This window comes from Diuraphis noxia, unplaced genomic scaffold (assembly GCF_037042655.1).
Source record: "Diuraphis noxia isolate RWA-SAM2 unplaced genomic scaffold, SU_Dnox_SAM2 contig0001, whole genome shotgun sequence".
Taxonomy (NCBI): Eukaryota; Metazoa; Arthropoda; class Insecta; order Hemiptera; family Aphididae; genus Diuraphis; species Diuraphis noxia.
The window spans coordinates 85,836,214-85,851,074 of record NW_028301711.1 but is presented as its reverse complement, the minus strand read 5'-3'; the positions used below and the strand labels follow the sequence as shown (position 1 = coordinate 85,851,074).

Below are 14,861 nucleotides of genomic sequence, written 5' to 3'. Positions count from 1 at the left end.
GACTCGGCGGTTGATGTACGTCGACGCTACACGCTGCTATTACACGACGATACCGTAGTCGACGTGAGCGTAGCGGTCTGCAGCACCGCGCGTCACGGAATCACCTATATACTGTTTCGGCCACCATCACGACTGCAGCAAGAGCCGTGGCTGGCGGTGGACGGTAGCGACGGTGGCCATCGGATGCGGTCCGGCCCGGCGGCGGATGGAGAACCGCGGGTGATGCACGCGGCCGACCGTCGTCATGGGCTGTAACCCGAGCAAAGACGGAGGCGCCGTCGGCGGAGAAGGCGTAGGAGGAGACGGCGGAGTAGACGTCATCAACAAACTGTCGTCGGCCGCCGAGTCGGATGCGGCCGAAACGCTCTTGATACCGTTGAGTGACGGTAAGTGGATGCTTCGCAAATAACAAAAAATAATAACGGTTCCGTTTCGTCGTGTGTGTCACCAACTGCATAATATTATAATATTTATGACGTGTAACACACGAATAACTTAGGATCTACCCGCGGACGATATCGTTAAGACGTGACACGTATCATAAGTGAACATGATATATATATAGAACATATAATTATGTTGAGCGACGTTGTTGTTGTTGTCTGGTTGTCATGTTAGTATTTTTTACTAATCTGTTTTTAACGACCGCCTCAACGTCACTGGTAGGTATTTTTTTTTTGCGTATAATAATTATTATAGTATACATCGTTACCCCATACAATATCACAAGTATTATGATGTTTGATGATAGGCACACAAAAGAACTATAAATATCGTAATACAATACGCCGGCTTCAGGAACTTTATTATATAACATAGTATAATAATATACATAAGACGCTTGACAACGATGACTGTAAACAGATTACAAACAAATTGATAAATAAACGACAGCATTTTTGCGCCAAATACCACTGGTGCGGTGAATTCGACAGTTTGATGTAAATTCCATCGCTTATGTCGATGCTATTACACATATCGCGGCATGAGTCGGTTACGGATTGGGATGGCGGGTGGGAGCCGGAAGGATGTCGGGCAGGGGCGTGGGGCCTTTGTAATACAACGTACGCCACATCCTCCGCATACCTATGTGGCGTACGACGCACGTAGTACATATATCTACCTACGATAGCACGTCATTGTGCATGCAACGAAGTCCCTGGCGCTTCGGCGGCAACGGGGATCGCGCGCGCCGAGACGACGTGGTGGTGGTGTATCATAGCGATTATGCGCGCGACGAGCGCGGCCTCCGACTCGCCGCGGCGCGCATTGCTCGGCCTCACCGCCAGGGAGTGTCAGGGGCGCCGGCGCTGCCGCATATACCCTATACATACACATATATATATATATATATATATATATATATATAAGCGAACGCGGCATTATACGTATATTCCACCCGCCGCCGACACAGCTTTTTTCAATTCCATCACACACACACACACACACAGATAGGACAAGTTCTCGTATATATATATATATATATATAGTATATGTATGTGTATACCTAATAATAATAGATACGCACTCGACCGGCGGCGGCGTTTGCGCTCTGTGCCGCCACCGCCGTACGTTTTATAACGTGCGGGGCACGTCGCGTCACGGTATATAGTCGTACGAATCTACCGCGCGCCGTCATACGCTCGCCGGCCACCGTCACCGACGGCACTCATCTACTACATTCTGCTCTAACTCCTACGGCTGCTTCTCGAACGCGAACCGAAAAGCGACCACCACCGCCACCACCACCGACACCACCACCGACACCACCGATACCGCCGACGCCGCTGCCAGACCAGACAGCGCGCCGCGTCCGTCTCTAAAACTCTTTCCGCGCCCGACCGCCCCGTCGTTGTCCCGCCTGTACGTTACACTTTAACGAAATCGCGTCAAACCAACGGAATAATATTAGCTGCACTGCGATATTTCATCATATTAATTTGATATTATTACTAATTATTACGATTATTAATATTCCATATACCGCAGCATTTACGGCACATTAAAAAAAAAAATTATAAAAAAAACTGCTGTGTACTGCACACACACACGCAAACATTCCTGATCGCTACGCAGCTTACACCTGTGTCACACCACCTGCGTGCAGAGTTTATAATATATTATAATAAAAATAAAATATATTTGCTCGATCATTTATTATATTTCACTAAACACCACCTCCACCGCAGCGATATACCTACCTTTACTTTTCAATAAACATACACGCGTGCTTTAAGGTACCTACATTACACCTGCAGCAGCGGCAGCACGAAACCGTCTCTAACTACACACGCCCGCGCATGTAAGTATAAAATATTATTTTAATAATAATTATGATACGATAGATCTTCTCGTGTCTTCGTACGTTATAATATATTATTATTATTATTATTATTATAATTATTATTGTCATCACATCGAACGTTATTATGACCGACAACGATGTCATGTTATGTATATCACTTCATAATATGACGTATATAATACTCGTATATAAAATCACTGCGGTGTATTTATGCATACCGTTTGTGCTTCGTGTTATAATACTGCAATACACGCAAATTCATTGTAGTGCCGCAGTGGCACCAAACTCTGTACCTACATTTGAATATGCTAATTTATTATTTAACGGCGGCAATGAGCGGTGGCACCACATCCGAGGCGTATATTTTTATGAAATACGATTTTACGGGGGAATCGAGAATCCGATAGGTTTTCAATCTCAGGTGTCACGACTCATAATAATATAGTCATATACTTATCGATAATATTCTGCACTGCTCCTATATGAATATGAGCGTTTTAAAAGAACGATCTACAGGAAAGTTAGAACCCCGTCACAACCCTATTCCCAACGGCCAACTTTACACATAGGTATATATATTATAATATAAATACGACTCCGTGACTTCAGGAAACTTGTCGAACATGAAAGGCGCGCATATAATGAATCGAAAAGGTCAGAGTGTTTTATCATCTTGACGGTTGGATGGCTGTGTCGTATATTAAAATGAAATTTCAACCCTAGTGCAATTCAAGTATACATATATACTTTAGTCCCGTAGTGTAATTTGATAGTGCTGTATGAGTACACTTCATCATCAGAAGTCGCGCGCAGAACGTAGTATAATTATTTATTTTATACATTGCGATTATTATTATTATTATTGAGTACTTTACAGTACCTCCTCCTCTGCCTAGCCTATAGCCTAGCCTACATATAAACGAATACTCAACACCGTATACGGACGAGTAGTTGGGAATTTCGATAAGCTAATATTGTTTGTTCGGTGCATAATGTCGGGTATTACACGCGGCTGCAAGCAGCAGCTTCAGCGTTTATGACGATCATGTTATTATTATTACATAATATTTTAACGCATGCAAATTATATTACGTAATATTATTATGATAACGAGGCTGCATAAATATACTGACGCGAGTGAGTTTTCCTGCCGTAATAGGTTGGAGGGTTGGTGGTCGTGGGCTTAACAAAGTTTTATGATATGCGTTATATATTCAGATATTCTTACAGGCTCACTTCTATGCAGTACCTATATCATATGTAGAACACGACAATAACATTGTGTTAATATACGTCATATATCATATCATATTATGTGTATATGCAGTTAACACGGTGAATAACAGTAGCAATAATAGTAGTGGCAGCGTAGCGATATAATTGCCGATAAGGTGACGCGCGGCCTTGGTCGAACGCGCGACCTGATGACCTCCAATGACCGACACGGGCCGCCCTCGCTTGCGACGCGCGTACGCTCACCACCCCCCTCCCCAACCACGACCTAACTACCGCGCGCCACGATCGATGCAGTCCGCCGCCGAAAACCACCACACAGACACACAAAGATACCGACAGACACATACATAAAAGACACACACACACACATATTATATCCTATCTATAGAGACCCCAACCTGCAGTCCACCATCACCGGTCATCCCCCCGCTTACCATCCCCCATTTGTACTGACTATATTATACTTGGTAACGTGCATGGATGGGGGTGAGGACGGTAGATATTATTAATTACGCCAATTTCCGAACATTTACGATTTATCATTATTATTATTAGTCATTTCCTATTCCTATTATAATATTATTATGCAAGTAGTAGGTACCTATATAGGTAGGTACTTATATTATATACGTAATACTTGCAGTCTGCAGGTACGTGTGAGCGAATAGGCGTATAAAAAATAAAAATACCAACAGCGCATATGCGTATTGATGAAAATAATATTGTCTAATATAGTATCGTTGGATTTACGATAAATCGTGAATAGGTAATGTAGGTACCCATTATTAGACTTATGTTAGAGCCTTTATAAGAGTTTAACACACGTATAGCTGCAGTAGTGTTCAAAAACGTGATTATAGTGTTGGCCTATGCGATAACTTCCGGTTATAACGCTGTAGTAGTCCACCGTGATTATTATAGTATAATATCAAAACAAATAATGAAGAAAAATATTTTACAGAATCTATACAGGTTGATTGTAATTAAAATGATCTGCAACGAATTTCACGATGTCCATTATTCACATTTAAGCAAAAATAATTGTGACTATGCAAACTGTATTTTTGTATTGGTGGCCATCTATTTTGTATATACCTGACACACAGCGCTGACCTCCTTTATCCTTCCGGAACTAGCCGTGGATTCCATCGATCGGGGACATCTTTTGCGTTTTTGCATTATGTGTAAAAAAAATAACTAAACATTGCTCGAGCAGCGTAATTGACGTTTTATACTTTGCAATATGTTAATTTACAATAATAATAATAATAATACCTACCTATTATAAAATTATCTTTTACAGCCGATTGTTTCGCGACGAACTGTCGCAGCGTTTTTCTTATTTATTCTTTTAGGTACAATATATATATATTCGAATATCAGCATATTATATCAGCAGCACGCAGATGTCTGCAGTTTTAAACTCGATTCGCTGCCTCCTCCCACCACCGGACGTACACTCCGCAGAGAGGGTTACACTACAAAAAAGTTTAATTAGTTTGTTGTCGATTTTTTTCTTACTCGCGATGTGAGCCAGTATTCTTTCTTCGTTAACTTTTACGTACAACCGTGTTCATGGGTACGAATAGAAAATCACGGTTTTACACTTGTACAACATTATAAATAATTATGTACTATTATCATTATTATTATTACGATTCTCGTTATTAATTCTCAATGAACTTTATTTTTTATTCGAAATTCCACACCACCACGTCGGTATATTTTTCATAATTACTAGGCATTATATTTTAAATTTTAAAATATAATAAACTTTAAAATATAACATGATGACGATCGAAAAACTGGGAGTGGTGAAGATTCCATGTTCTATTTTATTAAGTAGGTAATAAATATGATAATGTATAGGTTATAGTTGTTAGTATATTATGTGCTAGAGTTATAACCGCTTATATGTCTACTATATGTAAACTTGGTGAATAAACATTTTCTTTTGCCCGTTGTACAAATACCACTCTCCGTGCCACTGGGTGCAATATATATATATATTATACATAGGTATATTTTATAACATCAATCTGAATAGAACGGTATTAATTCATAATATATAGGTAATATTATTAATAATGCACCTAATCTAGAACTATATTTACTAAGGAGTATCCCTGGTTCAGAAAAACAAAAAGACCCAACAGTGGTGTGTCATCGACTATATCCCCCTACCACTCACAAACACACACACACACATTTACTTGCATGATAAATATGATGTAATATTTTGTACATACGTTTAGGTACCCTGCAAATTACACCTAAGCATTGCGTTGTATATATTATATATACCTACACGTCGCGAATCGCGATGATAAATCGTTAATAATATAATATTAATGGCACCGTATGCGCGCGTATTTAATAGCTGGTGCACACACCTATTCTATACAAATATATGTATGCGTACAATATATTATTATATAGTCCGACGTAGTTCCGCAATTGTATAAATATTAAATACATTACGCCCGTCGTGAAATAAATTGCCCGCGCGAACAACGCGAATTTCGGAAACACTAAGCACAAAGGGTGACTGGCTGACTGCTGCAGTACAATAATAATAATAATAATAATAACAATAACAATAATAATAATAATAATAATAATAACAATAATAATAATTTGCGGACGACCGACGAGTTTATTTTTTGTTATGGTATTTGGTGAAAACGCTTCTGGTGGTTTTTGCACTTAGATGGTCATATTATATACATATAATGTACGCATATAACTATTAAATATCTGTCTATAAAACACATTTTCCAGCCAACTTTCGGTTTATTTATATAATAATATTACATACAGGGTGACATGGGCGCATGTCAACAATTCCTACCATCGTGAATTTTGATTTAACAAAAAACGTAGGTAGATATTGTATTGTGCATTTGAGTCTTAGCTAAATGATTTAAATGGAATTTTTCGGAGTAAACTTATCGAGTTACCGTACCGTGTCTACTAACATTATTATTATTTCATATGGCTATAAGCATTTAGTGTTTTAGATACCTACCTACTCAATTCTATAAGAAATACAATATAATTATATAAGATACCTATACTCAAGCCATTATTGCAATAACGCTGTAATTCCTAATCATACAATAATAATATGTATTTTAGATTTTTGAAAATTCGGCAACTTTGTAGGGTTGTTGGAGCATTTGTTAGAATGCTAAGATAAAATAGAGATTATCAGTTTTCACAAATTCATCACTCGGTTAACTCTCTTTAACTCAATGGGGATGAACAAATTTGAATCGTATACATTTTGAATTAATAATTATATTATGATTTATAGTTTATTTAGTTATTGTATGACAATTTTATTAAGATTTTTGGGAATATTTGAGATTTTTAGCTAGTTAGAATAGCGTGGTACATTATAAAAAAATATTATTGTTAGCAAATTAAATTTTGAATTTTAAAAATAAAATGTATAAAGACAATATTACATAATTTGGAGTTATGACCTTATTGCAAAAGTAATAGAAATTGTTTTTTTTTTCTTGCACGAAAGGTTGTTTGATTGATAGTTCACAATATGCCTATATAATATATATTATATGGAGAGAGAAAGATTGCAGGTTAGGCTACTTGTGAGAAGGATTTACAATGTAACGCATTTATTCATACAGGCGAAAATAATTTTATTGATAAATTAAAAAAAAGTTTGTTTTGAAAACTTTATGTCCAAGATTTTTCTCCCGGTAATAATAATTTATTATGACTCTTACTGAAATCTTCACCATTAGTTATATTTTATACTGACAAAAGATTTATAAACATATATACATAATGTATAATATATCAATTTATCATTCACAGCAGTGTGTGATGGTCATGATTTTTGATATCCAGCTAGTACCTACATAATAATTTTAAATAATTTTAGATTCATAGATTACCTCAATAAGGAGAAGAAACGGGGCGCAAAATTTGATATAATTAAATTTGAAAATCTAGGGAGGGGATGCAAATTTTTATTTTGCCAGGAGCGCCGCTATTGATCGGCCCAGTCCTGATAATGCCTTACTCATTTTACACTGAATGTGTAGTAGGTGATATATATTATATAAAAAGTATTAACATTGTACCCCTTGTAAAAAGACTAAAAAGTAATCACAATGATTAAAATAGGAACATAAACTGGAAAGAAATAAAAGACACAAGAATAATATGATAAAACGGTTTAGTGTACAATAAATGGAGCATTGATTTGCACTACTGTAGTACTATATACGGAGTCTAAAAAAAAGAAATGTAGGGCACAGTATATATACCAGTGTGGCAATGTTTCCTTCTCAACACCGCCCTTTCCAAAAGTATTGTGTATATATATACATAATATGTGTGTGTGTATGTATATTATATAGTAGACATTTTTTTAGTATCATTATTATATACCCTTGTTTTTATTGTTTATCTATTTATGTTCATTTTATTATCATTTTATCTACTAACAAAAAAAAAGTCGAGTATTTTATACTGTCAAGTATTTTTTCCTCGAGTATTTTTTCTCATTGTTCGTATTTTTCAAATATACAGTTTGAGTGCCAAAAACCAAAACAAAAATTTAAACTATAGGTAATATTTATATAGCATCTGCCATCTGGGATATATAAAGTCCCACAAAAACGATGCTATCTATAGAATAACTATGGTATAAATTTATAAAACATATTTAGGGTGTGTAAATTTGTTATGTTTATTGTATAATATATATTTATATATGCACCCTTGTAAAGTATTTGAGTAAAAGTATTTGAGTAAAGGTATTCAAATATTTTTTTGGTACTAAATATGTACTTACTGTTTGTTTGTATTATATTATATTTATTACACCTAATATCTGTATAGTATTATAATATATATTAGATAAAGTTAACAATATACTATTCATTATATAATAAAATTATAAATATTTATAAATTATAGGTACGTAGTAGGTACGTACTATATTATATTTTTGTTTTTTGTACAACTTTGAAAATTTATAATTCTTAAAAAGTTTTCACTCCTGTATTTGAAGTACCTATTATTGTGCTGTTATAAAAAATTTTTTATTTTTGAATGCACTTAAATATTCATAACTTTCTAAAACACTTTAATAAAATATAGTAGTATAATATGATGAACATATATGCATTATATTATATTCGTTGCCAATTGTGTTTAAAATGTATGCGGAAAGTCAATCCAATTTTTTTGTTTCCCAAACATTTTTTAATGACTAAAATGAAAATGTGAACAACATCAAATTAAATAAATAATTAATACTAAACAAATAACAATATTGTACGAATCCCATAAATCTTGTTTTGGAATTTTAGGTACATAATTTGACTAACATAAAATATACATTTTTATAGTAGTTATAGATTTGTGTGTGTAATGCGTATAACCAAAACGCATTTATAATTCAAAAGTTTTGATGACGTGTATAATTTTACGCTGGCATGACGAGGGTTTGAAATTTTAAAAGTTCGTTAAAAATGCATTTCGTATCTACTCTTCCGATCTATACTGTCGATTAATATACGACTGTCATTTTGAAAATATATGTAGAAAATCAAGATCTGCCAAAAATGTTTGCGTATGTGCATGCCACTTTGAGTTAATGCCCACTATTTAATATCACCGAATGATGATAGGAAGCGTGAGGAGGATGTCAGGATGTGGAAGACTGCAGTGAAAATCGATTACGTGTAACACAAATTATACACGTATTAAATATCTAATGACGATTAGGTTACCAACATTGTATAATATTTTATATTTATCTTCCCGCTTTAAGTCAAAAACAATATACACAACCAATGGGGCAGTGCCCTGTACATTGATGACCTAAAGAACACGTATTATAAACAAATAATAATAACGTATGTAGTATGTAGTATGTCTGCAGTCGTAGAGTATAAAACAATAATCGAAGTACCTATGTAACAATCGTTATTATTTGTCAAATCACAATTTCAGATAACGAATTTGATTGACGAGAGCTTGAGTTGGTATGTACTTCAATAACTTATGGAAAACTAACTTGGGGATTTCACTTTATTGTTTATCTAATCCTTACGTTTTCAATAAGTTATCGCATGATATTTGCAGACAATATTATCGTTGACGAGGTTACCTAGACACCTAGCTAGTTAATTACTTACATAGTTAATTGATCATGACTCATGACTGATATTTTGATTATGTTTTTCATAATTCTTGCACAGCCACAAGACGTAAACGACAAAAAAATGCATACGTTGGTAGATAATGTTGGGGGTTGCTTTGCTCTCTTCCTTTTGAACCAAGCCATATTGCCATCTACGTTCATATATCAAATCAAAGAATCGTTATTAAATTTACTTTGTATATGTTTCTGTGTACTTAGATTTGGGAAAACTTGACAGTTTGGCCAGTTCGGTTAGCGAAGAAGAAAACTCCGACACGATGAAAACATCAGAGGAAGTAGATTTCGAAAAGGAATTCCGGCCGGATGACGTTGGTAAGAAAAAAAATTGAACACCCAAGGACATTTAAATGAAATTTGTTCCTAGCACACTCGTTGTCGTTGTGTGTGAGTGTGTGTATGTGTGTGTGACGGACTATCTGAATAGTGTGTTTATGTATTAATACAAGATTAAGAGAAATTCTTTTTTTGTTTAGTGATTTTTTTTTCGAATTTGTTAAAATATAATCCACACGCATACACACGCTTGTTATCAAACACTATTCGTTTTTTATTTGAGTTTCATATATTTATAAACAGAATTGTGTCATGCCGCGACCAAAATCCAAGCGTCATTCCGGGGTCATATGACTAGGAAACAGCAGGCCTGTGGAAAAGACGAACCTGGCGCAACGGCTTCAGGTTTGACTTCTAAAGATGAAAGTCTCGAATCGCAGTTGAAAAACATCGACATAAATAAGGTACATAAGTTCATCATACATTCATACACAATTTGTATTTGTTTATTAGTGAGTGATGACTATTAAATGATTAAAAAAAATTTTAAGTCAACTATGAATACACAAATTATAATAAATCACACTATTGGCTTATCTGCCTACCTAAAACAATCGCTAACTAAACTTGAGTTATATGTATGTATAGTTAACGTACATGTGTACATAATATAGGAAATAATGATGCACTTCTGTCAGCGATGCCATAAAATAAATATATAATAAATATTATGAATTAAAAAATAAATAAATTTAAAATGTATAACATACGTATTAGTATATCATTAGACTAGCTAAAAGTAATGTTATACACAATATTGTCGAACATTTATACAAATGTTTAGTAACAAGTTAAATGATTATGATTTGTCTAGTACCCAACCAACTTCAGATATATATCTACCTAATACATGCTCCGACTGTACATTTTAAATAAATCATATTATATATTTATTATTTATATGTGAGAATAAGATAGTGATAGAGATATTACTTTTTTACTGTATTAAACAGGAATTTAAATTTTAGTATAGAATATTGAAAGATAGGTAACAAATTATAACAATATGCATACAAAGAGATAAAGATTTACAATACTTCTTTGAATATAAGATAAACACAAGGGAAAAAGAAATCTTGAAATTATAGTTACCATATTATATGTAACTATATTTATAGTGCGGATAATAATTATTACCTAACGAGATAATAATATTAATCTAAAGAGTTATATCACATATTACATTATATTATATCGACGATTGTTAATATTATAGTACTTATACATTTATCTATGTATATACTATATAACAATAAACGTAAATAGTTATCAAAAAAATATGTTGACATATAAAAAAAAATTAATTAAGTTAGTTAGAGCAGCTAATATATTTTATTTTGTCAATTACCTTGAAAAATAAGTAAAAGTAAATTAACGTTACTTACCGTGATCTTATTTTAATTTAAAACACTTTAATGAATTGGTTTTCTTTTTCTTTAATGTTTTGTAGAATATTTATTCTTTTAACTACATTTGTTCAAAGTCAAGATATTTTTTTATATAAAACATGATATTATTTACTTTTATTTTAATAGACTTAAACATTAACCTAGTTAAAAACTTTACAAATTCAAACACATTTTCATAATTTTATTAAAATCCTACATGGGGAAGTAAGGTTAATTTTATTTCTCATTTAGGGGTTTTATTATTGTGTGAAGATGAACAATAATATCGGTCGATTGGTTGCGGTAACATGAAAAATGTGCACGATGCTCGCGTTTGGGAATAAATGACAGTAATATTTACTGCACAATAATAATAAATTAACACATACTGATACACTATAATATTAATTTACTCCATTACGGATTTAATACTTTCAATAAACTTTTGAAAAAAAAATATTTTTAAAATACGAAAATTTCATAATGATATTGTCTTGATATAATAGTAGTAATACATAATATAAAAAATCAATTTTTAGATTAACTTCATTTAGATAGGTACTTAAAAATATTTGTGTTTTGTTAGTGATTAAATTGCTTTTTATACAGATTAATGGTAATCTACTGTTGAAATTTTAATTGTGATCCAAAATGTGTTTCACGAAAGAATAAAATGAAATATCTTTACCTTTAATATAATCATGGAAAACCCAATATGCTCGATTGGAAATCAAAATATAGGGGGAAGTTTTAAAAGTCGAATACCATAATGTAAAATATATATATATATGTTCACTTTACACCTTCTATAATATTCATATAGGTTTATGCTAGGCTGATTTTTTTTTAGACCTGAAAACGATTGAATTAAAAAGCATTAAAAGTTATAAATATTTTTTTCTACAATTTGATGTGTTGCATTTCACACGATCAAAATGTATGCATCGTGTGACATTAAAGGTTATTTTTCAACGAGACAATAAGTTCTCACGATAAGTTTATTTCACTAGGTGCCGGATATAAATTTTTTTCCGATTAGTTATTTATCATAAAAGTCGACCCTACTAGGTTGGAATAAAATTATTTATCTGACATTTCATCGACCAATTCAGACAATATTTAAACAATAAATATAATAAACAAACGCATGCGTATGTAATATAATTATTTATAGTCATACGTGCATCTTCGTTAACTGTAAGATATAAATTATTTCCTTCGATCTTGCCCATAAAATGTACTACACATCCATTAAATTGTCGTGTACAGGACGCAGACATAGACCAGCTGTTGGACGTGGACTTGGCCGATCCGGAGTTGCACAAAGCCGCTACAAAGATTCAGGCGTCGTTCCGCGGGCACAAAGCTCGGAAGGCTGATGACGCAATCGAAGCCAAGCAATAGGACTCCGCCGCTGTATAAAATTTCCTTTTTATTATTATTAATTTTATTGTTATTATTATTATTTGTATTTGATTCTTTTCTTGCATTTCACAATGCTATGGTAATAATTATAATATCTATCGAGGACGGACTAATTAATGCAGCATAATAATACATCTGCAATTGTTGAACTACACCACTGCGGTTATTATTATTATTATCATTATCATCATCATAGTAATTTTCGATAAAATTATTTTATTTCACTACGGATGTAGGAGAGAAAGCGTTTTATTAAAACTTTATTTATATTAATTGATATAGCTTTTCCAAAGCTGTCGTGACAAGTTTCTTATTAGGTTCAGCAACATAATAACATGTCAGTCGGTTTGTAAACCACAGAATTTCCTATATAATGTAATTAAATAGAATCATTAGGTTTTTTTTTCTCTTAAGCTAATAACATTCCTTTTCCGCCATCCTCGCCTTATATTATAATGCATTAATACAGTCATAATATTATATTCATTTTCACTATGTCGATTGTAACCAACACAAAATTCGTATCAATGTGTAATTATTATTATTATTATTTTTACTATTATTAATTATTAATAAATATTATATTTTAAAACACGCACATCAATTTAAATAATTTCCTGGAGTTTCTACCAAAACATAAACGGTTGATATTGTATTTCGTATTATATACCTACCTTATGTGTTGTAACTAAAATTTGGTGGCTGCAGGGTAATAATACTATAATCATTATATGAATACCGTCGAGTCCCATCAGAATGTAATAATCAAATGTAATCGTAATCAAAATAATAATAATTATAAATTAAATTAACACCACGATAACGACGAAAGTTTCTATTACATTGAGCTTGGAGAACTTATCACATATGCGTCGTTACAAAAAATGATAATAATAATAATCTTCTTCAATACTGCACAGTGTTATTTCATCGCTGCAGTATTATTTTATCGGCATAATCGTTTCATAATTACTTTTTTCGACCAGTCGTTTTAAAATTTTTAACGTTTACGAGATAATATTAAATTTATTATTATTATTATTATTGACTATTGTAGTGATAAATTAAAAATAAACATCGTATAAAAATCATACAATATTTAGACAAAACTTGCATTTATATATAGTACCTACGTTAATTAATCAACGTATATATTCACAAAAACGAACCAATTATATTTGCTTGAAAATTTCTGTTTTTACAATTTATTAATTATTAATCGAGTAGGCCGTAGAAAAAATGTTTGATAATTTTACATAAATTTATAAACATTAATTATTATAAAAACATCACTTTAAGCACTCGTACACCGGCAAACAAAATATTGCCTGTTGGGTCAGATAAAATTAAAATTTGTATTTTAAACTTATTGTCGCTGCTCACTTGAAAAATATATTACATTTATACAAATAAACTATTGAAAAATAATTATTCTTTGATTAAAAATAGTTAACTGTTTTTCTTTTTATTTAAAACAATAAATTCCTTATTATTACCATTATATTTCATTAACCATTGAATAATTTGATATTTAATTTAATTTCAACATAATATAGTGTTATTATTATTATTATTATTATTGTTATAATTATCATCATCATTATAATATACTTTAATCAATCAATCAATGTATTGTATAGGTAATACGTAGTCATTTATTGTAGATTTTTTTTTCCAACAACAAAACATACACACTCACACACACGTACACAATATTATAATATACACCAACTATAGGTATATTATACTTAAATAATAATTGAACTTAAATAGTTGTTGTTGTTGTTGTTGTTAATGTCGTTGTTTATATTATAATTCTGTTTTTTTCTTATATTATATTATTATTACTTACAGAATCCTCAAATTATTAATTGTATTTTATTAGTGGTATTGTCGATTTTATTGCATATCTATCTATTTTAGTATTTTACAGTCGTAATTTTCAAATATACGTATTTTAGAAATATAA

The 14,861-nt window shown here is 32.2% G+C and overlaps 1 protein-coding gene across 1 annotated transcript; it reads left to right on the top strand.

Annotated features, from left to right (window-relative positions):
* igl (IQ calmodulin-binding domain containing protein igloo) lies at positions 1 to 14,861 on the top strand. Its single transcript, XM_015515997.2, has 4 exons — positions 1 to 386; positions 9,945 to 10,058; positions 10,323 to 10,483; positions 12,737 to 14,861. The coding sequence occupies exons 1-4, from the start codon at positions 245 to 247 to the stop codon at positions 12,869 to 12,871; spliced, it is 552 nt and encodes a 183-aa protein (XP_015371483.1). The 5' UTR covers positions 1 to 244; the 3' UTR covers positions 12,872 to 14,861.

Excerpts from the sequence above, each read along its gene's own strand:
- igl (XM_015515997.2), top strand. The coding sequence starts at position 245 with ATGGGCTGTAACCCGAGCAAAGACGGAGGCGCCGTCGGCGGAGAAGGC. Across the intron at positions 387-9,944 it reads CTTGATACCGTTGAGTGACG|ATTTGGGAAAACTTGACAGT; the intron begins GTAAGTGGATGC and ends CTGTGTACTTAG. Across the intron at positions 10,059-10,322 it reads ATTCCGGCCGGATGACGTTG|AATTGTGTCATGCCGCGACC; the intron begins GTAAGAAAAAAA and ends ATTTATAAACAG.